General features: G+C 36.1%; 1 protein-coding gene and 1 long non-coding RNA gene across 2 annotated transcripts in view; one reads left to right on the top strand and one right to left on the bottom strand.

The window, feature by feature from the left end:
* LOC137239250 (uncharacterized) overlaps nucleotides 1-14,015 on the bottom strand; it is a 443,310-nt gene extending 429,295 nt beyond the window's left edge. Inside the window, exon 1 of the long non-coding RNA XR_010949311.1 lies at nucleotides 13,828-14,015. This is a non-coding gene — a long non-coding RNA (uncharacterized lncRNA). The remainder of the gene's footprint in view (nucleotides 1-13,827) is intronic.
* Nucleotides 14,016-22,240: 8,225 nt separating this feature from the next.
* dgt1 (dim gamma-tubulin 1) lies at nucleotides 22,241-26,919 on the top strand. Its single transcript, XM_067764317.1, has 2 exons — nucleotides 22,241-25,807; nucleotides 26,610-26,919. The coding sequence occupies exons 1-2, from the start codon at nucleotides 25,586-25,588 to the stop codon at nucleotides 26,805-26,807; spliced, it is 420 nt and encodes a 139-aa protein (XP_067620418.1). The 5' UTR covers nucleotides 22,241-25,585; the 3' UTR covers nucleotides 26,808-26,919.
* The last annotated feature ends 630 nt before the right edge of the window (nucleotides 26,920-27,549 follow it).

The following is a 27,549-nucleotide window of genomic DNA, read 5'->3' as shown; positions in this document are numbered from 1 at the left end:
TTTGCATGTCACTGGAGGTGGCGCCCTGTGACACGTAGCAAACTAAATACCTTGGGAAATATCACATCCTTGCCCTTATAACTTGGACGTGCGGCAACAAATGCTTTGATGGTAATATGGCAATGAGAAAGTGCTTGACGAATTGGATATCTTGCCACTGCTAGAACAACAGGGAGCTACATGGAAAATTGGAAGATAATAACTTCCCTGTAGTTTTGCAGGTCTCCAGCCACTAGGCATGAGAGTTCTTTTGGCCATTGTAGCAGAGGCAACACCGCCTATACACAAAAAAAATATTCACCGAAGGGCCTTAATAATGGGCATGGTAATGGGACCTTGGGAAAGTGCTTGTCGAATTGGGTATCTTAACTGTTGCTAGAACAACATGGTCAATTAAGGATTGAAATTTTTAAGAATTTTATTTATGGCAAATTTTTGATACATTAAAATAAGACCTGATTATACATCGTTTTCACACATTTTTGGTAGGAAGCTTACTCAAGGTCAATTTTAACGCCATAAACACTTGTATCACAGATAACTACTGTGCTTTTTATATCCGCTGTACTTGTCCACAGGGTATTATAACTTTGATTGGATAACGGTTGGTTGTACAGGTGTAAAGGAATCGAGATAGATATAGACTTTCATATATCAAAATCATCAGTATCGAAAAAAGATTTGATTGATCCATGTCCGTCCGCCTGCCCGTTAACACGATAACTTGAGTAGATATTGAGATATCTTCACCAAATTTGGTACACGAGCTTATCTGGACCCAGAATAGATGGGTATTGAAATTCAGTTTTTGATAACCACGCCCACTTTTTATATATATAACATTTTGGAAAACACAAATAAACCTGATTTTATAGTAAATAATACAACTAGAATGTTGAAATTTGACGTGTGGACTGATATTGAGACTCTTGATAAAAATTTGAAAACATTTATTTTAAATGGGCGTGGCACCGCCGACTTGTGATGAAATATTATTAATCATAAATCAAAAATCGTTAAACCTATCATAACAAAATTCGGCAGAGAGGTTGCCTTTTCTATAAGGAATGCTTTGAAAAAAAAATTACGTAATCTGTTAAGGACCACGCCCACTTTTATATAAAAGATTTTTAAAAGAGTAGTGGACGAATAAAATAAGCTATATCTTTGCAAAAAATAGCTTTATATCGATGGAATTTCATTTCCCAAGTGGATTTATAACAATAAATAGGAAAAACTTAAAATTAAAAAATGGGCGTGGCACCGCCCCTTGTATGACTAAGCAATTTTCTATGTTTCGGGAGCCATAACTCGAAGAAAAATTAACGGATCGTAATAAAATTGGGTACACAAATTTTCCCTATAGAAGGAAATATTTCTAGAAAAAATTTATACGATTGGTTAAGGACCACGCCCACTTTTATATAAATGACTTTAAAAAGGGTCGTAGGGAAAAATAATAAGTTAAGTCTTAGCGAAAAATAGTTTTGTACCAATCGTATTTTTATTATTCTGTTATATTTTTATTTTAAAATAAACAATACGGAAATCTCCATATCTGAAGGAAAACTGCATTATTACACGATCGAAGTCATTGGTGTTAGCCTCTTTATCCTTTTTGCTTCTTTTAAACGAAAATTAGTTCAGAATAGAACCATATTTATATGTATTATAGCGCAGCCTTGTAACACTATTAAGCACACAAAACAAACAACAACAGCATTTCAAGTATACAGCTGGGTATGTAATGTTCGGTTTCACCCGAACTTAGACTTCCTTACTTGTTTCAATTGTCTTCAGGCAGATAAGGTAGTGAATCACCCATCGCCAGTTTGGAACCTCCCAATTCTGTTCCTCATTGGTGATTCTATATACATATACGTCCCTGGTTTGCACATACTTATTTACCAAATTTTGTTTACCTTAATGTCATGTGTATATGTACCAATGGCGGATACCCCCAGACCTACCTGAATAAATATTGGACGTGCTTAATTTGCCAGAAATTGAAATGCATTTTTTAGATTTCCGTAAAATTGAGATTGAATGAAATATTTCTTATCTTCTTTTGTCTGCTTGTCTAGCGAAAAAAGGTAAATAATAAATAAGTGAGTTTTGCTTTTTCCGCTTATTGACGCAGATATGCCATGGTTTGTGAATAAAATAGTTGGAACATGGTGACCTTGCAAAACATAAAAAAATTCTTCATATCACCAACCAACTTCATTTTTTTTTTATAAAAGTTCCGGAACACACTTAATATGTCGTTTCATTTATGCAATATCAGAGCCACTGATGACCTGATACGAAACTTGTATTCTCTCTCAATTCGTTTCCAGGAATGGGGCTCGAAATCAGCTGTCTGTTCATTCAATTGTAAACAAAAATTCTTCATATCACCAACAAACTTCATTTTTTTTTATAAAAGTTCCGGTACACACCTAATATGTCGTTTCATTTATGCAATATCAGAGCCACTGATGACCTGATACGAAACTTTTATTCTCTCTCAATTCGTTTCCAGGAATGGGGCTCGAAATCAGCTGTCTGTTCATTCAATTGTAAACAAAAATTCTTCATATCACCAACCAACTTCATTTTTTTTTATAAAAGTTCCGGAACACACCTAATATGTCGTTTCATTTATGCAATATCAGAGCCACTGATGATCTGATACGAAACTTGTATTCTCTTTCAATTCGTTTCCAGGAATGGGGCTCGAAATCAGCTGTCTGTTCATTCAATTGTAAACAAAAATTCTTCATATCACCAACCAACTTCATTTTTTTTTTATAAAAGTTCCGGTACACACCTAATATGTCGTTTCATTTATGCAATATCAGAGCCACTGATGACCTGATACGAAACTTTTATTCTCTCTCAATTCGTTTCCAGGAATGAGGCTCGAAATCAGCTGTCTGTTCATTCAATTGTAAACAAAAATTCTTCATATCACCAACCAACTTCATTTTTTTTTATAAAAGTTCCGGAACACACCTAATATGTCGTTTCATTTATGCAATATCAGAGCCACTGATGACCTGATACGAAACTTGTATTCTCTTTCAATTCGTTTCCAGGAATGGGGCTCGAAATCAGCTGTCTGTTCATTCAATTGTAAACAAAAATTCTTCATATCACAAACCAACTTCATTTTTTTTATAAAAGTTCCGGTACAAACCTAATATGTCGTTTCATTTATGCAATATCAGAGCCACTGATGACCTGACACGAAACTCTTTTTCTCTCTCAATTCGTTTCCAGGAATGGGGCTCGAAATTAGCTGTCTGTTCATTCAATTGTAAACAAAAATTCTTCATATCACCAACCAACTTCATTTTTTTTTATAAAAGTTCCGGTACACACCTAATATGTCGTTTCATTTATGCAATATCAGAGCCACTGATGACCTGACACGAAACTTTTTTTCTCTCTCAATTCGTTTCCAGGAATAGGGCTCGAAATCAGCTGTCTGTTCATTCAATTGTAAACAAAAATTCTTCATATCACCAACCAACTTCATTTTTTTTTATAAAAGTTCCGGTACAAACCTAATATGTCGTTTCATTTATGCAATATCAGAGCCACTGATGACCTGATACGAAACTTGTATTCTCTTTCAATTCGTTTCCAGGAATGGGGCTCGAAATCAGCTGTCCGTTCATTCAATTGTAAACAAAAATTCTTCATATCACCAACCAACTTCATTTTTTTTTATAAAAGTTCCGGTACACACCTAATATGTCGTTTCATTTATGCAATATCAGAGCCACTGATGACCTGACACGAAACTTTTTTTCTCTCTCAATTCGTTTCCAGGAATGGGGCTCGAAATCAGCTGTCTGTTCATTCAATTGTAAACAAAAATTCTTCATATCACCAACCAACTTCATTTTTTTTTATAAAAGTTCCGGTACAAACCTAATATGTCGTTTCATTTATGCAATATCAGAGCCACTGATGACCTGATGTGAAACTTGTATTCTCTTTCAATTCGTTTCAGGAATGGGGCTCGAAATCAGCTGTCTGTTCATTCAATTGTAAACAAAAATTCTTCATATCACCAACCAACTTCATTTTTTTTATAAAAGTTCCGGTACAAACCTAATATGTCGTTTCATTTATGCAATATCAGAGCCACTGATGACCTGATACGAAACTTTTATTCTCTCTCAATTCGTTTCCAGGAATGGGGCTCGAAATCAGCTGTCTGTTCAATCAATTGTAAACAAAAATTCTTCATATCACCAACCAACTTCGTTTTTTTTTATAAAAGTTCCGGAACACACCTATTATGTCGTTTCATTTATGCAATATCAGAGCCACTGATGACCTGATACGAAACTTGTATTCTCTTTCAATTCGTTTCCAGGAATGGGGCTCGAAATCAGCTGTCTGTTCATTCAATTGTAAACAAAAATTCTTCATATCACCAACCAACTTCATTTTTTTTTTATAAAAGTTCCGGTACACACCTAATATGTCGTTTCATTTATGCAATATCAGAGCCACTGATGACCTGATACGAAACTTTTATTCTCTCTCAATTCGTTTCCAGGAATGGGGCTCGAAATCAGCTGTCTGTTCATTCAATTGTAAACAAAAATTCTTCATATCACCAACCAACTTCATTTTTTTTTATAAAAGTTCCGGTACACACCTAATATGTCGTTTCATTTATGCAATATCAGAGCCACTGATGACCTGACACGAAACTTTTTTTCTCTCTCAATTCGTTTCCAGGAATGGGGCTCGAAATCAGCTGTCTGTTCATTCAATTGTAAACAAAAATTCTTCATATCACCAACCAACTTCATTTTTTTTTATAAAAGTTCCGGTACAAACCTAATATGTCGCTTCATTTATGCAATATCAGAGCCACTGATGACCTGATACGAAACTTGTATTCTCTTTCAATTCGTTTCCAGGAATGGGGCTCGAAATCAGCTGTCTGTTCATTCAATTGTAAACAAAAATTCTTCATATCACCAACCAACTTCATTTTTTTTTATAAAAGTTCCGGTACACACCTAATATGTCGTTTCATTTATGCAATATCAGAGCCACTGATGACCTGAAACGAAACTTTTTTTCTCTCTCAATTCGTTTCCAGGAATGGGGCTCGAAATCAGCTGTCTGTTCATTCAATTGTAAACAAAAATTCTTCATATCACCAACCAACTTCATTTTTTTTTATAAAAGTTCCGGTACAAACCTAATATGTCGTTTCATTTATGCAATATCAGAGCCACTGATGACCTGATATGAAACTTGTATTCTCTTTCAATTCGTTTCAGGAATGGGGCTCGAAATCAGATGTCTGTTCATTCAATTGTAAACAAAAATTCTTCATATCACCAACCAACTTCATTTTTTTTATAAAAGTTCCGGTACAAACCTAATATGTCGTTTCATTTATGCAATATCAGAGCCACTGATGACCTGATACGAAACTTTTATTCTCTCTCAATTCGTTTCCAGGAATGGGGCTCGAAATCAGCTGTCTGTTCATTCAATTGTAAACAAAAATTCTTCATATCACCAACCAACTTCGTTTTTTTTTATAAAAGTTCCGGAACACACCTAATATGTCGTTTCATTTATGCAATATCAGAGCCACTGATGACCTGATACGAAACTTGTATTCTCTTTCAATTCGTTTCCAGGAATGGGGCTCGAAATCAGCTGTCTGTTCATTCAATTGTAAACAAAAATTCTTCATATCACCAACCAACTTCATTTTTTTTTTATAAAAGTTCCGGTACACACCTAATATGTCGTTTCATTTATGCAATATCAGAGCCACTGATGACCTGATACGAAACTTTTATTCTCTCTCAATTCGTTTCCAGGAATGGGGCTCGAAATCAGCTGCCTGTTCATTCAATTGTAAACAAAAATTCTTCATATCACCAACCAACTTCATTTTTTTTTATAAAAGTTCCGGAACACACCTAATATGTCGTTTCATTTATGCAATATCAGAGCCACTGATGACCTGATACGAAACTTGTATTCTCTTTCAATTCGTTTCCAGGAATGGGGCTCGAAATCAGCTGTCTGTTCATTCAATTGTAAACAAAAATTCTTCATATCACCAACCAACTTCATTTTTTTTTTATAAAAGTTCCGGTACACACCTAATATGTCATTTCGTTTATGCAATATCAGAGCCACTGATGACCTGATACGAAACTTTTATTCTCTCTCAATTCGTTTCCAGGAATGGGGCTCGAAATCAGCTGTCTTTTCATTCAATTGTAAACAAAAGTTCATTCGTTGTAAACAAAAGTTCATTCGTTTCCAAGAATGGGGTCTGAAGTCAAATTATTCATCCCTTTTTTTCCTTTTTTGATTGCTGCAATAGATATAGATTCAAAATAACTCCACTTAGTTAAAGCCACAAGTGAAACTCTCTTATCAGAAAGAACTAGCTTCTACCTTTGAGCTGTATAAAATCATTTCTTGATTGTTTTTTGTTCGAATTCTTTCAATTAGTTGAGCTAATTTGAGTGCTTAAAGATAAATTCGATACGTTTATTTGTAATTATGTCAAAATGGTGTTCTGAAGTTAATCATTGATTTATATTACTGACTTCCATGGCAAAAATGGATTTTGAGCTTTCGGCCATGATCGCCCCCCTCATCTGGAGACCTGAATCCGCCCCTGATATGTACATATATATGTAAATGTGTCCCTATAGATGTATGCATTTTATCGCTTACTTAAGATTACAAATCAGTAGCTGCTTACTGATTTGCAAAAACGCCATGAAATATGCTTTGAATTAACGATTCTCCACCACAAACCTGTGGTATTTGTTTAGTCTTTGATGCTTATTAATAAAAGTGTTCTATGGAAATATTGTACGTGAGTGTATTAGTAGGAGAAATGGTTTAATTGGTACATATATGATACAAATATAGTTTTTGTGTGCACTCTATTGAAGCTCTGTTGACAAAACCGAAAAATAGGCTGACTTCTGCCATTTACTACTACACATTGTCCAACTTTTGTTGAGAAAACAGCAAATGTGTTTGAGATAAAGCAAATATTTTTAAGAAGACGGCAAATGTATTTCAGAAAGGTTGAAAAGCGTCCAACTAAAAGAACTATACCTGGAACATCCGAACTGTTGCAGGAGAAGGTGAAAATGCCCGGCTGGTTGATGTCTTCCAGAATGCAAACGCTCTAAGCTACTGGGATGTCTCCGGATGGAAGAACACAAAACTAAATTGATAACGTCTTGGTTGACGTCAGACATTGCTCTAGATTGATGCAGTTTCACATGCTACGAAGTCTAGTTATTAACTCGGACCACTGCCTTGTGGCTGCCAAGATACGCACATGCTAATTTCGTCGTCGAAAAGCTACAGCTGATATTCACTCCACTCGGCTATCACAGCTGCTCACTACATCAATCTTCGATCTGATGATATAACTGAGCAGTGAGTTCACATTTCTCTTACGTGAAACTGTCGCAGACATCATGGATTCCGAGCTAGCCCGCAAAATAAACTGGTTAAAAGGAATGTTGCGCTGCCAGTAGGGACAAATTTTTGCAGAACCTAAACAGCCAGCTAAATGTCGCATGTAAGGTTCTATTTACAGTATTGTGGGAAAAACTCAAGTTCAAAGTCAAGGAAGCGATTGAACCTTATCAGTAAGGATTCGTATCTGATAAATATGCTATCGACCAGATCGTCACGATGCGCCAGATCTTGTAGAAGACTTACTACAAGAAAATCTAAGCACCATCTGTTTGTCGACTTCAAGGTAGCTCTTGATAGCGAGAGTAGTCTGTATGCTGCAAGGCCTAGAAGATTTCACCAAATGACTTTGAGCACCGCCACCAATTCCACGGTCGAATTCTAGAAATTTCTCACATTTACTATATGGCCTGATGTAAAGCTCTTGGGAGTATTCGTGAGCAATGTTAAATTACGCAAAGGAGGGGGAGCCTTCTATCGAATGAAGACGGACAGGTGGGGAAGACTTGAAGTCCCTTGGATCTTCCAATTGACGTTAGTTATTGTGAGACAGGCATAACGGGAACAATTTGTTCGACAACGGCCAAATTCACCCAGGCAGATAAGTGGTAATTAATGAGGGTTATGAGGCAAAGCCGACAGTGGCAGGTACTCAAGTCAAACTTATCACTCACTGCGCATTTAACTTGACCTATGCACGTACATATTTCCTAGCAGTCAGTCTATATATGTTTGAAGTCCGTAGAGCTGGAAGACTTCCCAAATTACGACCTTATTGCTAAAAACGTTATATATTGCTGCTACATACGAGCTAAAGTGACATCAGATTCAGACTCAGCATATCGAACTTCATTTATTTACAAGAGCCCAAATGCAAAATTCAGTCCAAGTTTTTGGAATTAAGGTTCCAAAAAATTTTGCCGAGTTTCTAAAATCAGAACAAGCCCATGACGATTAAGTCAGTCACATTTTCCTTAATTTAGTTCATATATGCATATACATTTTCAGTTAATCCTAAATATACTCCAAGCCTTCCACCATCCCAGTAAATTTCATCGATTGAGTGTCGCTTAGGTTCATGACAATTGCAAATATTAACAAAGCTCTCAAACGAAAGCCTCAAGCGTTTTTATTCGCTTTGGTGCAGTCAACTTTTGAAATTAACTTGTCTGCACAAAAAAAGGTAGATCTATATGTAAAATATATAAGTTATGCACAGTAGTGTGTGTGTGTGTATGTGTGATAGAGTTGGCAGTTTTATATAGCAGTAGCATCGCCAATTGCATCATTTGCTAATATTTTGTTGTTGTTTTTTGCAGTTTGCCTTTATAAAATGAGATGATAATGTGCTTCCGGGTGCTTTGCTCTGTTGCCACTCATTTTGAGTAGCGGCAAATAATAAAAGTAAAAATAAAAACAAACAAACGAATCTTTTGAAATTTTCAATTCCTCTTGTTTATATACTTCGGAGTGAGAATTTTTACATAAAATGGGAAGTAAAGCAAACATTTCCATTTATATATGTAATTACATCATATGGGAATGTATGTACGTATGTATAAACATTTCATTAATTTGCCCCTATTTAAATTTATTTTATTATTTATTTCTTTTTTTAACTCTCTCTCATATATGCACTATACGAGGAGTATATATGTATGTACATGCATTTACACATATAAAAATCTACCGCTTCAAAATTCATATATATGTATTTACGTAGATGCAAATTTTCGCTTTTATAATTATTATGCAAATACTTCACAACAGTGCATAATTTCGTTAGCACACTTTTAGGCGTTTACTACCTGGTAAGTGTAAGTACTTTCCCACATAGCCGAGTTTCTCATTTTTTTTCCTTCGTGCTTTTTGAATAAGTTTTCAACACAAGTCCGAGTCATTAACGCTTCAATGAGTAAAAACTGAAAAGGCAACTTCAACGGTTCATATATGTTGCTCATTTACCTGCCGTGGTCTAGACGAACACTTAAACACGTTCTGACCAAATAGAGTGATACTCAGAAAAGTTAGTTAAGGGAGTGTATAAAATTTATTTGTGGGAAAATAAGAGGGGCAAAACTATTCCTAAAAAAATGGTTCGAAATAAGTTTCGATACCTTGCAAAAAATTGTGCGATATATCCCTAAAGAGAGCGGTCTGCGTTTGATCTCTTTTGTCCATATTGGGGTATAATTGATCCCCTATAGTCCCTTTTGGCTATATTTGGCATCAGTCAGTTTGAAATTCATGTAGCCAATTGAAAAAAAAAAAACAAAAAAAATAAACAGCAATGGAATGAATAAATAAAAAGTTTCAAATGTGATTGAAAAGCGTTATTTAAGAAAAATGCGCAGCTCTATACCGAACCTAAAATACTAGGACCATATGTTCCATTATCGTAATATTTGTTTTTCTTTTTATTATTCTACACCAATACGAAAAAAAATAAGAATATTGCATTAGAGTTAAAAAAAAAAATTATAAAATCCGTAAGAAATTTCGTACGGGTAGAAAGAGGACTTGTCCGACAGTACCCATAAGCCGAATAAAAGAGGCGTGTGTGACTCTGGCTGTAGAGGCACGAAGATAATATGTCCGGCGTTAACCGTCTGGATACAAAAAGGGCCTGTCAAACACTTCCCACAGGGTACAAAGAGGAAGTGTCGAACAGTACAGGAAAGATCTTTCCGACAGTACCCGTAGTGGTAAAAAGAGGGCGTGTCGAACAGTACCCAAATAGGAACAAAAAGGTAGTGTCAAACATTACAAAACGGACAGTACCCATAAGGGTATAAAGAGGACCAGTCCGACACTACCCGTTCAGGCATAAACAGGTACAATTGGTCTCTCCATAGGACATGCTCAAACAAAAGGGAACACCCCAACCCATATAAAGATATCATAACTGACTATAGTCGTATACTCCTTTGCAATTCATTCCGAATTCATCCTAGACTACTCGCATTTTTTGCACGGTAATTAATGGAAATACTTAACTGGAATACTACGCTTCATGGAAGGGCAAAGAAAAATGGCATACGGCTAAGCAAGAAATTGTATTATGCATGACTGGATTTCGAAGGACGTCAGCACAACAATTCGTTTGGGGGTTCGGCTCTCCGTTAAAGCGGAAACTCACATTATCTACCAGCTTCCAATTACTTATGAAATCTTTGCTTTGTAGCTACATACACATGTGTTTCTAGATAAAAAATGATCCCAGCTTTGAATTAGTCATGAAATGAGGAAATAACCAACGTCGAAGTTGGCATACTCCTAGGGGCATGCAGGGGGGAAGCTCGAAACTTTTACATGTACAAAGCTCAGCAAAGGAGGAAGAGCTCTACCAGCTTTGCAATTTCAAGAGTTACTTGACCGCACTATAAAGAAAGAAAAACAAAGAGTTCGCTAAGTAGACACCCAAAAACTAATAACGATCTGCACAGATCATTGGGCTTTAGTAACGCATGTGAAAAAGATAGCTACTACGCATAATGACCACTGCAGATGAAGTAAAGATGTAACGCGATCCATGTTTTATCCAGGAAAATCCCAGTAGATTTACTTTCAGGAGAAATGGCCGATCTGTATGGCATTGAAATCAGCCGACCATCTGAAGATGCTAAGAAAAGCGCAAAGTCACGAACAATAGTTAGGTGGCAAGAACAGTGGGAAGAATCGAGAAAAGGGTGCTGGATCTTAATGCTAGTTCGGAATATAGCGGAATGGTACGAGCGAAAACACGGCGAACTAAATTACCACCTCATACAGATATTGAGCGGGCACGGCGGCTTCCAGGAATATCTACATATGCGTGGGATAGAGGAGGATCCTTTCTGTCCACACTGTCCCTTCAAATTGGAAAACGCTGATCATGTAATGTTTCACTGCCCTCGTTTTCACGGCTAAAGATTCTCTGTACACAGAGTTTTTGGAGAGGAGCCTTCCATTAGGAATTTAGTTCCCCGAATGTGCGGACAAATAGATTGTTGGACTGCTGTGAGCAAGATGGCCTTTATAGTTATGACGCAGTTGATGCATGCTGAAAGGGAGCGCAGAAAAATGCGCATACGAAGTAGTGGCGACTAATTCGCCTTTCCCACCTCCGTGACGTTATGCCTAAACGCGATCCCACGGGGTGCGGACACATGAACAGGATTAGCGAGGTTTCATTGGGCCACTTGAGGGTAGTACGCTACCCCAACGTCCATTAAAAAAAAAAGACTTCTCCAACCTAATTGTCAAGCTCACACACCCGTGACGAAGGCTGTTTTTTAGCAGACGAAGCTCTGGCGACCCCACGTTTCTCATGGAAGTAGGGGGTGGGACGGGATGGTATAGCGGGTTAGGTGTGGTCTAATTAAATCGTCTCCCGAGATCATTGGGCTTGTACCCTAATGGTGCTTGTTACCAGAACCTGCCGGATCTATATCCCGCAAAGGACCTTTAACATCGATAACTCTCCCAAAAACGTTCAGAATGTGTCTTTATGGCTAAAATAACAACAAAAACAACATAAGACAAAACATCGGCCCTTAAATTTCCTTCCATTCTTCGTTTATATCTACTCGTAGATATTTGCATCTTGCCTTTGGAAAACCTGGCACTTAAGCAAAGAGACTAGACCACTCCCTCTCGTCATCCTCAACAGAACTAACATAGCTGGGGTTATCCAAAACACTGACCCGAATCAAATGTATTCAACAACGCTCCGTCAAAAATCCAATTACCCTTCCGCTGAAAGCTTGGCATCAACAAACAGTCATTCGGTGTGGGCTGCCTTAGAAGCACTTTTCCCCGAATCTCCCAATACTTATTTGATGTTAATTTCTTCAGTATGTACATAATTCTACCCGGCGGAAAGGACTTTATTTTTCAATCATTAAATTAATTGTTTTCAAATCGGGTCATATGTATGTATGTATATTAAATTTAAATGCATTTTTAATTTGGCCGATTTAACACTGGGAACTTAAATAACAGTATTTTTTTTTGTCCACCTTTACTTTGGAGGCGGGAAACAATGGCAAATCACCTTGGAGTCATTTGCCATTAATTCTCTTTTGGATTGAGCATTAATGTCAATGACATTTTATCGCCATTAAAAGAGAAATAATGTCAAATGGTTTTAATTCCAATGACATTATAGGGTAACAAATAAATAATAAATAAATGTAAGGCACGATAACCTTCGAAGAGATTTTCGGCCGAGCTTCTATTCAATTTGCGTCGTGCTCTTTACATTTTTCCTACAAATTGGCGGAAGGGGACCTATACGTTTTACGCCGACTCCGAACGGCATCTGCAAGGCAGATGAGTTTTCACTGAGAATCTTTACATGGCAGAAATAAAATAGGAGTTCTTGCCAAATCGCTGCCGAAGGGCGAACCCGCTCTGAAAAACGTTCTTCTTGCTGAAAAAACTTGTTTCTAGAGTTTCGATGTTGCTTTTCTCTTTACGCATTGGACCTAATCATCAAATCGAATAAAAACATTATGTTCCTTTTGAAATGTAATGCATTTTTCGGTAACGTATTACAAGACGGTGCACCACTTAATTTTTATCAAACATTATCAAAGGTGGTATCAAAAGGCGCGTTTCGGCTCCGTTTTTAGAATCCGAAAGCGAAAATTAAAATATTTGTTTCTATCGAAGGATATTTACAAAAAAGCAGAAAATGACCCCAAGAGGGTCCGAAATCGGGGGCCGTATCCATATGGTTTTTGCACAGAACACCTTTCTGCGTTGGAGGTCATCGGTCGCGATTTAAAATAACATTGCGTGGGTCCAACACCGGTTTTGGAATCAAAATTATATCCACGCAGAACAAATTTCTGCATTAGTGTTAATTTTCGCTTTCGGATTCTAATAACATAAATATAGTTTAAAAAACGAACCAACACCCCGCAGTCTCCGCTATTAATCACTGCCATCTTCAATAACTGCCGCTAGATGGGTCTCTTTGCGCGCCTAGCCTAGAGAATTACAAACATACAAGTGAAGCTAATATAAGCGCGTTAAAAACGGAAACGGTCGAAACGCGTCTTTTGATGCCAAGTTCGATAATTTTTAATAAAAATTAGGTGGTGCACCCTCTTTTAAAACGTTACCTATTCTTCTAATGTGATTTTGAAATTGTACTAGTTTTCTCACTAGTGTTGTTATTGACTATCTAGATTTCTATCGTAGTTTTCCAACAGTAGGTATCCAATGGACAACGAAAAAATGTCTAACATTAAAGATTGCGTTTGCTGGGACAAAGGGTAAATGCGCTTGTTAACAATTTTCGGACAAAGAATTCATGCAAAACAAAAATATTTAAGTTATAAATAGTACCTTGTTTAATTTGCTTTGAATTTGGCCGTCTAACTGCTTTTTAAAACACTTGTTGCTTTGGTTGCCATTTTTCATTTTAATGGCCCATATTCTTTCCACCATTGACACTTAATTTTTTCGCTGGCCAAGCAACAATGCACGCCGGTAAAATGCTTTAAAAGCTTCTCCACAAACACAAGCACAATAAACAACACATTAAACACAAACATCACAACAACACAATTACTTTCATTAACAATTAAAACTAATATTAAGCACACGCGACGCACGGTAATACAAACAAAAAATACGCGGTTTCAATAACTGCTTTTTGCTTAACTACAGATGGAACAAGAAAACACGCGTACGTTATCGAAGGCGATATTAATAGCGATGAGAGCAACTAACGATTTTTTGTTATTGGCCCAATTTGAATGCTTGATCAAAGGAGTAGCAAGACACCTTGGAAATTCCTTGCTCAAAATCCAATTGGAATAAAAAATAGCCCAATTTGATTTTAAAAAAATGTGTACACATTGATATCAAAGAAAAAAACGTATATTGCAAACATCGAAGCTTTTGTATTTGGAGCAGCCAGCAGCAAAAGGTGAATAAATGACGTTAAAATATTTCAAAGTGAGGTTTATTTCGAAGATTAAAATGTAAGGCGCGATAACCTCCGAAGAGATCTAAGGCCGAGCTTCTCTTCCAATTTGCGTCGTGCTCCTCTTGATTTTCCCTACAAATTGGCCGCACGGGGCCTACATGTCTTATGCCGACTCCGCACGGCATGTGCAAGGCAGATGAGTTTTCACTGAGAGCATTTCATGGCAGAAATACACCCGGAGCGCTTGCCAAACACTACCGAGGGCCGACCCCGCTTAGAAAAATTTTCTTCTAATTGAAAAACCTTATTTCTAAAAATTTGATGTTGCTTTTTCTGGGGTGTGAACCCAGGGCATACGGTGTGGTAGGCGGAGAACGCTACCATCAGACCACGGTGGCCGCTGAAGATTGCAGTCTGTAAATATCTTACATGGACTGAATGTCTCCATAGTGTTACCAGAAGTTTACTTCATGGCTATCTGAGATAACTCCTTCAAAAACCAGGACTTTTGTGAAAAAATTACTCAGACCTCTTGTCAAATATTAGAAAATAGATTCGATAGCTATTTTATTCCTAGTAACTTTTGTTTTAATCTAGCGAGCTCAGTACACGAATACAGAGCGTGCCCAATTGCTGTGTACTGCGACGTTTTGCAGCCTCGCGCTTGATTAGGATGTCTATGGTAAAATCTTCGGGGCTGAGCCTTCCTTACCTATCCCGTCCGCTGTTTTTTTTTTTTTTTCTCGGACGTTGTGGCAGCGCACTGCCCTCAAGTAGCCCGATGAAACCAGGCTAATCCTGTTTTTTTTTTTTTTTTTGGTCCTAAGTCTTATTTATGTGTTATTTCAAATTTGTTTTGTTACCGAGTCTTTGACAGGCAGTAGCTTCTTAAGCGCCGAGATCCAAAACCGCTCAGCTACAAAGAAACTCATCAGCTGAGAAAAGCTGAGAAATAAAGTTTCACAAAATACAATAGATTAAAAGTATAAATATAATTTTTTAATTATTAAGAGATAGAATCGTCTTTTTTATGGCAAAGAGCGAGTCCGAAACAGCAATTATTCTCGAGCAGTGGCAGATCTAGGATTTGGTACTGGTGGGGGCTTGAAATTTTTTCATTTTTAAATTTTGTTTTCCATGATGTGTTAAATAAATGCATATAGAATATAAAATGACATGACAAAAAGAGGATTTTAAAAATTAAAAAAATTAAATAACTTACTAATAAAGTACAAGCAATATTTTCTGAAATGAAGTTCTTCTTTTATTCAGCACACTCGGCATAATGATATAACAACCATATAAAAATAGTTATAAAAACATTTCTTTCAAACCCACTTATTGCTGGTTCAATATTCTATCGACCAATTCAAAGATTCGAGTCGCCGGGACTTCGATTTACAGAAAAGATCGCTTATTTCTTCAATGTCCGTTTATATTTCTTTGTGGACGTTCCCTAGTGCCAGGCCAGTCAGTCGATTTTCAGACATATTGACTCTCAGATAAGTCTTCAAGCGCTTAAGAACAGAAAAAGAACGCTCCGCGGTCGCTGATATCACGGGGATAGTCGCAAATATTTGCAAAAGTGTCGTCACGTTTGGAAAAAATGAAGAAAAGTGTGCTGATTTAATGATTTTCAAGGCATCAGTAGCTGTTTGAGCACTCTTGAATGGATCACTTTTGCAATGGTTATGCCACAATAAAATCTCATTTTTCAGCACTGTCTCATTGTGACTGGTGAGATCTTCTTTATAAACTTTAGCAGCAAGTACAATTTCTTCAATCGTTACTCTTGCAGAGTATGCTGAAATCAGTCCCTCCAGAGGCAGTATTTTCAAAAATTCACCTTTGAACCTTGACGTCAAGGAAGAAATCATGTAGTCCAGGAAAGGGTAGTAAATTGTAGCTCTGTAATTCGGGTTTAACCCCTAGCTCTTTTTTTTTTGCCCTCTTTAAAATGTTTGCCCTTTTTGGCTCCAACTTTATTTGGGCAACTCGGATTGTGAAATTTGTAATGTGTGTATCAAATGACACTGACATTTAGTTTTATTTTTTTCGTTATGATGATGCGGCAGCTTGGTAATCAGCTGATAATAAAACATTAATCGATTATAAAGTGTTATGACTTACACAACGTAGAAATGAAAAGGTAAGGAAATATTTTGCATAAAACGCCACTAAAGAATTTTTTTATCAGATATTTAATAAAAAAGCAAGTGCCAGCAACAGCAGAAAACTTCGAAAATGAAGAAAGCGATGAAAGGATGAAAGTCGTTTCGATGACAAGACGAGCCATATGTGCCGGCATTAAGTTGTTTCTTATATTTGTCGGAACAAAGTAATTACTGCTTACTTAACGTATTTTTTTTATTAAAAAATATAAATATAATTATAACAAGTAAGGACGGGGCTGACAACATGCTGTTAAGTTTTTAACGAGTAGAGCCCTCTATGCCATTTAATTGAACTTTCAGAGCTTCCTAACCATAAGAAAGTGAGTTTAATTAAATTTCTGTAAAAAATGCGAGATGCATTCGGTAAAAATATTCACAGTAGAAAAATGTTGGCATACAAAATTTAAAACCATACCGTGTGTCCTCAGTATGCCGTTACGTGCAAAATGCACGTAACTCGCACGTATGATACCTCAACCTTGCACGTAATGACTTAGTTCGGACGGAGGGGTGGTGTGGGTTTAGCCCCATAGCCACCCCCCCTAGATCTGCCACTGTTCTCGAGTGAGAGTTATAATCTTCACACAAACATATCAAATATTCCCATATCAGCTGACCAAGCTATAGGCCATTAAAAATTATAAACCCACGGGTGGATGCATAGAATCAAAGCACAATAGACCTGGAGTTGTCCACCCCGCATTACATCACCACAAAAGTGTGTATGAATGAATGTATTTTGCAAATGTATTTAATGTGACGCAAAAACATAATTATCTAGGATTTGATTTCCGTTCTCATCGTTTTCAAAGTAAAACCGAGTTCACAAGAGATAAAGACATTTATGGTAAAATAAAGGAAAGATAAGAAACCCACACAATAAACAGACATATACGCGAAATCTGCATATGGACATGCCCACTGGTGATGTGATATTTCGAATATTTTTACAACCGCATTCGTCGAACTTGGTTCGAGGTAGACCCGAGTATTTGGAATGTTTCAATTTCGGGTAGCTATTTTAACTACATATTGAAGATGTACGATGAATCTTCTTTATACGCCGTAAAGGTGGATATACAATTAATCCTTTTCCTTTGACCTATAAATTCAATTCATGGTTAAGGCGATGTATACCACACAGAATTTGTGGAATCGAAAGCGAAACCAAGGTTAAAGTGTTTTTGGCATATGGCGCTTATCTGTCAAGGTTTAAATATAAGCCGGAAATTTTAAACTACGACGAGGAAGAAAGTTGTATGCAAATGACTGAATTGGCATGGTTTCAACCTTCTTGTCAACTTTAACTATTGTCTAAACTTGCACTGAGAAACCAAGCCATAGGGGCTCAATAGTTCCTATGATAAGAACCGTCATCACAAATTTAGTTCTAAATTTTCCCATACGAAAATAAATTTTCTGGACTCAGGAGCCGGTTTCACGGTTTCGGGTCTCTGCAGCGCTGATGTTCATTAGCAATAAATTCTGTGCAATACTTATCAAGTGATAACAAAGCGACCATTGTATTCGAATGTCAATCGATACGTTGCGTTGAAAAGTGCACACCAATGCTCGAAAAAATAAATGATGCTGATAGGAGTATCAAAGCTCAGAGAACAGAGGAGAAAATCTTGAGCAGTATTACAGCTCATTGATCATTCGAAAAACCAGCTGCAGGTTATGCATAAATTTAAATAGTATTATGGTTCAATGATTTTTAGATAAACAGATATGACTCTATCAATGTATCACTAGTTCGACTCCTATCTGCTGATAATTGCAAATACTTTTCGTGGACACAGAGGCTTTCACGTCCCATATCTTACCTACTAATGAAGTAATGCTCTGTCTTGGATTAATTCTAGTTTATGCACGTTACTGGAGTTATTTGAAAGATCAAACATTTCATTTCATTTTCATGAAATGGCAAATGACTAGGAGTTGGCTCTAGTCGCGGGTTGATCTGAGTCCTTTATAGTGCAAAGCTCTTTTCCGGAAATTGGTAGAGACCTTACAGATGTTTATAAAGTAAACTACCATTTTTTATGATAGTTGTATAACGCGAATTGCGAAAGTACTTAACATGTAATTTGGTTCTCATGTAAAAAAAAGTTTCCTTCTAAATTGGATTTCAACTCACGTAACTGTGTAGGCCAGACAGCGGCAGCAACACAATGCTTTGAGGTGAATCCCAAATCATCGATATTTTTTGGTTCAACCTTTTGATCCAAATACATGCCTTCAATTTCCATGACGGTATCTTTCTAAACCAGAGAATCTAGTTTAGAAGAAGCATAGAGAACAATTGACAGAAAATTTAAATATTATGTAACTCGTATATTTATTTTTTTGTGAAGTTTCAACGAAAACAACGTTCTTTTTTGATAATCCTTTGGCTGGTTTGATACTTCTCATTGTTGTCTGGCGTTTGTGCCCTTGTGCATTATTAGTAAATTATCTACAAGATTTTTTAATGCTCAAACGTAATTATAAGGCAATGAATGGCAGAACCTTGAATAATCGTCCAAAATTTTTTTTGAGATTTACTTTTTAAACTATTTCTCTTCATACTTAAATAGTGTGGACATCATTTAACTATTCACAATGGGTGGTAATTAGTGTCCGGCAACTACGTAAAGCGCTAAAATAATCGATAACATAATAAGAAGTTGGCTATCAATATGATTCCAGCTCTAATTTGCAAACGTTAAACGAAATTTGTAATTTTATTTGTGTGTGCATTCGGACTTTAATCGTGGAGTAAATTGGATCGTCCCGCGTTTTTCTTTAAGTGTTGCGTGTTAGTGACTGACAAGTTTTGTGTGTGACAAATATATTTAGAACTGTTCTCAAGTTGAATTTATTGTGTACGATACATATATTAAATTGGTGAGTATTTTGGTTGTGTGACAAAAAATATATAGTATACTTTTGGATAAATTAATAAAAAAAAAAAGAAAGAAGCAATTTATTACAGTGCCCAAAGAAAAAAAGGCAAAGGTGTCTTACAAGGCACCTAGAAATCTTAAAGACACTATGGCGTCGCCGACCCGACGGTCGGTGACGTCCACGGATGCAAAGGATGTACCTAGTGCAACCGGAGCTAACAAAAAACCTAAAATAGAAAAAAATGAAAATGTAACTGGTTTCTTTGAGCTTAGTAGTGAGGGTTTGGTGAAATATAAAGGTGGGGATTCCATGTGCAAGGTAATGTCCAAAATCAATGAAAAATCGAGTGTTGCATCCATCAAAGCAAATGAAAATTCTAATGTTAATTTCAACATGGCTCAAGCCATGGATATAGAATTGAAATTTGGGGATGATGAAAGCAAAAAAGGCGCCAAAAACGCCAAAAATGGCGGGAAAGAAGAAAGCAACAATAGTAGTGTGACATTAGGCAATGCTAGTGGTAGTGTAGAAATGGAAGGAAATGAAACAGACACAGCTAAGGGCACGAACCCAAACATAAGTACAGTTACAACCACAAATATAGGTAATGCACAAAACAGTGCAAGACAAAAATATGAGGACAGACCATTAATACAATACCCTCAAAATTTCCAAGGTGAAATTTTTGTGCTAGTAGACTCTTCGTCACATACCACATTGAAAAATGAAAAAATGACAAATGGTCTCACACTATTCAGTCAAATAAGAGACTTGCGTATAAAAGACATTGACCACATCCAAGCCATTGGAAGAACGTTATATAAAATTATCTTCAAAAGTACATATCATGCTAATAACTTTGTTATAGACCAACGTGTCATCCAAAGAGACTTGAAACCATTCATTCCAAGAACTGCCTTGGAAATATACGGAATTGTAAAAGGAGTCCCACTCTGCTTCTCAGATGATGATGTTGCCAAAGAAGCAATCACGACTATACCTATAGTGTCGGTGAAACGCTTTACACGAAAAGACCCCAACACTGACAAGTATATTGCGACTATGACTTTAAAAATTGGTTTTTCAGGAAATAACATTCCTACCCACATTATATACAACTACACAAAGCTAAATGTTGAGTTTTTCATCCCTCCCTCAGACAATGTGAAAATTGTGGCAGAATTGGTCACACAAAGATGTCGTGTAAAACGAAGACACGTTGCTTAACATGTGGTAAAGCTGAATGTCAAAATCCAAAATGTGTATCTAACACCTGTATTCTATGCAACAATCAGGGCCACTCTGCCAGAGATAGGAATATATGCCCACAGTGGGAAAAAGAAGCAAAGATTGCCCGCGTCAGGGCTGTCAAGAAGCTAACAAGAAAGGAGGCACTGGATTTGTACTACCCTCGTGGTGGTAACAGATTTGAAATTCTTGAAGTTGAGGAAACAGACTTCCCTGCGTTGGAAAATGAATATTCAAATATTGTTGATAAAGACACTGAAATAAATAGAAATTTCACCAAAAAACAATATAGCCATGTGGCCAAAAAGGGCAATGAAAGATACAAAACCCCACCTCTCAGAGAATCTCCTCCCAAAATAGTTAGACAAAAAAATCCAATTAATCCTGTATTCAACTCTCCTGAATACCAAAAAGGATTAGTATCCCAATTTGAAAAGTTCATAAATCAATTAATTAAAATCTCCCAAAAAATATCTCTAGAACATAACAATTCCAACGCTCTTGAAGAAATTCAAGGCCTCAAAGGCCAATTTGAAGCAATAATTGCTCAAAAAGATACCCTCCATATTCAACAATCAAATCCCTTCAAAAATCATGAAAATAATGCAATATAATTGTCAATCATTAAAAGCTAATATAAACACAATAGAATTTTACCTAAACAAATACAATTTTGACTTCGCTTGCTTAAGCGAAGTATTTTTATCCAGAAACACATCTCATAGAAAAATACTCAATTATAATTTATGTAAAAAACATAGGAATGATGGCTATGGTGGCGTAGCCATAGCTGTCAAAAGAGAAATCAAATTCCGCAAAATTAATTTCAATAGTGAATATGATGTTTTAATTATACAAACAAAAAACTTAAGTCCAAACATAATAATTTGCAGCGTATACTTCCCTCCAAATATAAATACCAGTAACTTCACTGGTGAAATTTCCAGAATTTTAAATTTTTTAGAACGATACAACAATGTTTTTTTAATTGGTGATTTTAATGCAAGATCCACTGCTTGGGGTGACACATGTGAGTCAAATAAGGGAAAGCACTTAAATCATCTCATACAACAATCCAACTTTACCAATATAAATGATGGCACCTACACATTTAAAAGTGACATCCGTACAAACAACGGATCAGTACTCGACTTATGTTTCGTCAATAACAATTTCATATACAAATTCTCTGTAGATCAAACCAGAATTGGAGGAAGCCATCACTTTCCTATTACAATAGAAACTAACAACGTTAGTACATACATCACTAAATTCATTTCCAAAAAAAAACTTATCAAGTCACTAAGTGAACTCGAATGCGACTCGTCTCTAGGTGTTTTTGAAGAAAAAATCAAAGATGAAATCAAAGATGCTACATATGTTGTTAAGAATAACAGAGTCCCCAAATCTTGGTGGAATGAGGAAATAAACAAGTCATACAGACTTCTTATTGTGGCATTCAAGAAGGCCAAACTCATCCCCAATCCCGAAAATTTTGAAAATTTTATCACAACCAAAAAACAATGGAAAAAAGATGTGAAAAGGGCAAAAAAAAACAATTTCAATAATAAAATTGAAGAATTAGATCTGAGTAAAGGCAAAGGTGCGTGGAAATTTGTAAAGGCCCTTAGAGGTGACTTCAGTCAAAATATCTCTCAAACATGGTGTGATAACTACAATCAAGATTTCTTGAATATGTTAAATGACCAAGTACCAAGTAACTCTGTAAGACTTGCAATAAACACCGAAGTGGAACCAAACCTTGACTTAGCTTTCACATTTGAAGAAATCCAACTAGTTTTGGCCAATAAAAAAAAGGACTCTGCTGCGGGTATTGACGGCATCTCATACAATATGATCAAAGCGTTACCAGAGCTGACACTAAACAATTTAAAAACAATACTAAATGACCTTTTCTTATCAAATCAAATTCCTGACCATTGGAGAGCAATTAAAGTAGTTCCGATTCCAAAAAAAGATGCTGATCTCAGTCAATATCAAAATTTCAGACCGATTTCCTTAATACCTGTACTCTTAAAAATTATTAATTCATGTATAAAAAACAGATTATACAACTTTCTAGAAACCAACAATTGCCTTCCCAAAAATTCCTTTGCTTACAGGAAAAACAAATCATGCTCTGTATGTCTAAATTACATCCTACACAATATCAGTGTATCAAAAAATGATAAAAAACATGTAATTCTCTGCTCCACCGACATATCCAACGCATACAACTGCGTCAACATAAGCGCTCTTAAAGATATGCTTTCTGAACTACTAATTGATCAGCTATACATTGAATGGATAACAAACTTCCTAGCCCTCAGAACTCTTAACATAGGCAAGGAGGTCATTAATATTTACAATGGAATTCCCCAAGGTAGCTGTCTATCTCCCATACTGTTCAACATTTATACATCCAAACTTCATGATACTACTAATACCAACACTCAAATATATCAATTCGCAGACGATTTTTTCTTTGTTGCTTCTGGTGAAACCATAGATGCCGCCAAGATAAATCTACAATATACCCTAAACCGGTTTGCAGACAAGTGCTCTGAACTGAACCTAAGCTTCAATTCAAGTAAAACAAAAATTATGCACCTAAATAGAGGCCCGATAAAAGATATTCAAATTAGTGTTCACAACCAAACACTACCACAAGTTCAAAACTTAAAAATATTGGGAAGAATCATAAACAGTTCCCTCACAATCAAAGATCATTACGAGTCTGTAATTAAAAAAACAGACAACAACATTAACTTTTTCAAATATCTCACCAATATTAAATCAGGGCTACATCCACAAAAAGCTTTAAATATTTATAAAACGTTAATTAGATCAAAAATAGAATACTGTGGTACCACGGCATCCAATAGCCCTAACTCAAGTACCAAGAAAATAATTACTTTGCAAAATAAATTTCTAAGGTGTTTAGGAGTCACCCCTTCCACACCCATTCCCTTGCTTTATGCAATTGCAAATGAACTTCCTGCCTCTGAACGTGCAACGTGGCTGACAGCTAAAGAGTTGGTAAAAATTTTTGCATATGATGATCCTATCAAGGATTCCATTTGCAATAATGCTAGTCTCAATTCTAGCTACTCCAAAACCTACAATCATTTCTCTGCGATTCTTGACAGCCTTGACGTGGTGAATCCCCATGTACTGTGTCCTATTTCTGACCTGGTGGTACTAGATAAATTGTTTTCTGGAAAGAAAGCAAATATGACAAGTGAAAGTGTTCAGGCCAATTTCTCAAGCATTCTAAACGACTACAAAGCCAATCTTTTTCACATAATGTTCACCGATACATCTCTTTCACACAACACGACTGGATGTGGCATATATAACTATTCCTCGAATCTAGAACATAGCTTTAATTTTAATTTTAAATCCTCATCTATTTTTGGCGAATTGATGGCTATACAAGAAGCCATCAACATAGCCATAAATAACAAATGTGATAAACTGGTGATATTTACGGACAGTTTGGGTTCGTGCCAAGCACTCCTAAACCCAAAAGCAACCAATAGCATTGTATATAATATTCATCAAGACATCATGAATTATAGTTTTAGACAGATCCACATTGTCTGGATACCTAGCCATAAAGGTATCCCAGGCAACGAAAAAGCTGATGAAATAGCCAAAAAAGCAACGATTAATAGTCCGAATAAAAATTTTAAACTTACAATTGACGAAGCTCTCAAGCTAATAAATACTAATATTCATGATGACTGGTATGAAGAATTTTTAAATTATGCGAGTGATAAACTCAACTTATTCGCAACAACATACCCCATTAGAAAAAACAAAACTTGGTTCAAAAACATAGATATACCTACTACAGAAATTAAAACAATAAATAGAATCCTCACCGGTCATACCTATGACAAGCAATACTTACAAAAAATAAAGGCAATCAACTCGACACGGTGTAGCTGTGGTCAAACAGACAGCTACTATCACCAAACCTTCCTATGCAGAAACCTAAATGATATAAGATCTGAATTCAATTTATTTAACAACAACTTCAGTTTTGAAGATATTTTTAGTGGTAACAACACAACCAAAATTACTCAACTTGCCTCATTTTTAAAAAAGGCACAAGTTAAATTCTAAAATCTGTGATCAAAAATTACAAGAGCAATATACACTTTTGTATACTTTTCTCATTTTTAATTATATTATTGTAATATAAAACTTCAAGATACCAATATCGATAATTATATGTATATGTACATACAAAACTTTCATTTAAACGAACATGCCAAAATGGGCATTCATACGTATCCACTGATCTCATTCGCGATACAGTATAAATTCAAAGCACTTAAAAGTCAACATATGTGTTTTCGCTTTAAGACAAAAACCAAATCAATAAAACAGATATAAAAAATGCAACCCTACTTAGTACATGAAAGCTATCGTTCAACATACAATCTTTGTAATTTCGTTACAAAGGCAAAGCAATCATTGTAAAGATTCATCCTGGCAAAACTAAACCAACCTCTACAAAGAAAACAACAAACGGAAAACAGGAACAATCCGAAGACAACAACAAGCTGAAGAAAAAACAATCTGATATATAACCTGGCGTTATGGACTAACGTCCGTGCCATTCAACCAAACCCCAAAAAAAAAAAAAAAAAAAATTATTTGTGTGTGGATTTATGTAGAGAAAAAACTGAAGGACACACCAAAAGAGCGTATACTCTATGATCAACTTAAAGCACTCAATACCTATCATCGTCGCTATGGCGTTGAGGCTGTACTCTACAAGAAATTTAAGGAAAAACGCTCGCGAGCCACCGAAGGCTATGTACAAAAGGGACCAAGCTTCACCAAATGCATGTTCACAGAAGGTGGTGTTAAGTGCGGCGAACGTGCTATGCCTTGTTGCAAATTTTGTCGCAAACATATTTTGGAAGATAAGAAACAGATACTATTTCGAGCCTGTGAGGTGGAGAAGAGCGGCGTTGTGTGCCAGGAGCCAATACCATGCATCTTTGATGATGCAGCGACATGTGTCTTGCATTTGTCCATACCAGCTCGTCGTCAATATATACAAAAGGTGTGTGCGCCGTGAAGATAAGCACAATATACTATTGTTATAAATTAGATTTTTATGCGCTAAATATTTTTTTTTTGCGTATTGTTGCTTTGCAAAATTATTACATTAGAATTTCATTGTGTAAATATTTTTTGAATATTATGCTTTTGAATATTCAAGATTTATTTACTAGAGCTTAGCTTACAGCTTAGGCTTTGTATGTACCTTTGGCAAATTTGAATTGATTGAATTTTTATTGGTTTCTTGTCAAGAAAGATAAAGAAATTTACAGCATTGCATTGTGTTACTGTTTAGAATTTATGCATTCTTATCTAGCGTCTGTTGCTACACAGTTTTCTATAGTTTTGTATTTTTTTTTTTTTTTGTATCTGCAAAACATGTCTAAGTTTGCTTAAATTTTGTAAAAACACAAACGTTCTCCTCCATCTTACAGGGTTACCCTAAATATGCTCCAACAAGCGGCGGAGCCTAAAAAATACAGGGAAAGGGTAATTTAAGACTGTGAAATTGTGACAGCAAAGAGCAAAACAAGAGCAAATATGAATTTCTATTATTATTATTGTATAATTAAATGAAATCTGTTTAAAAATAGTTTTTGATTATTGCTTTTACTATGGCAAATATGTATGTATGTCTGTATGTAATGCGCGTAAATCAAATCAAATTTAGGTACTAATGTTAACAAAACAAAACCAAAGTAAAAATGCACTGCCACTTTATGGAACTTAAGCGCTAAGTAAACTGTGGATTACGCCTAGTATTAATTGTTTTTAAAATTTTCATTCATCACTTTTCATTACAGAAATATGAATCAGAAACTGAGGAAGACGATATGAAGGATGTAGATGTTGATCCGAAACCGTCGTTGGAATATAGTTTGAAACCAAGCGAAGACGATTCGCAAAGTAGTACAGCAGCAGCTTCACCAGGTGCCAATATAACTTTACACACGATACTAAGGGCGTTGATATCATATCAAAATCGATTATCTAGAATATAGCTACTTTTTAAAACAATGTCTTAAACCAACCTTAAACAGAGCTATAAGGGCATTTAGCGGTTTTAATAGACATTAAAATTCCATTTTAATATATTTTATCTTAGAGAATTAATCTTGTATTCATTACTAGCTTCACCTGATTTATGTAATGTGGCATGCTTTTTACTATGCCATCTGTGACTTTCAACCTTCAAAACATTGCATGGGAACTATTTAGAAGAGAATGTACTTACTAGGCCTATGAAATATAGAATTTATCATGTTAATTGTTGTTGTTGTTGTTGTTGTTGTAGCGATAAGGTTACTCCCCGAAGGCTTTGGGGAGTGTTATCGATGTGATGGTTCTTTTCCGGATACAGATCCGGTACGCTCCGGTAACACAGCACCATTAAGGTGCTAGCCCGACCATATCGGGAACGATTTATATGGCCACATTAAACCTTCAGGCCATCCCTCCCTCCCCACCCCCAAGTTCCATGACCACTATCTTCACGACGCGGAAAGAGAAGATGACGCAAATATTGGACGTTGATGTATTACGCTACTGACTGCCGGACGGAATATCTTAGGTATGTTGTTTTAGCGATGAATACCATCCCCGAAGGTTTTGGCAAGTGTTATCGAAGTTAACCATCAACATTTTGTCGGATATAGATCCGGTAACAAGCATTATTACGGTATATGCCCGGCTATTTCAGGAACGATTTAATATGACCACATTGAACCTTATAAGCCAACCCGC

This window comes from Eurosta solidaginis, chromosome 2 (assembly GCF_040869045.1).
Source record: "Eurosta solidaginis isolate ZX-2024a chromosome 2, ASM4086904v1, whole genome shotgun sequence".
Taxonomy (NCBI): domain Eukaryota; kingdom Metazoa; phylum Arthropoda; class Insecta; order Diptera; family Tephritidae; genus Eurosta; species Eurosta solidaginis.
Note: the sequence above shows the minus strand (reverse complement) of the source record. Positions and strands in the feature narration are given on the sequence as shown.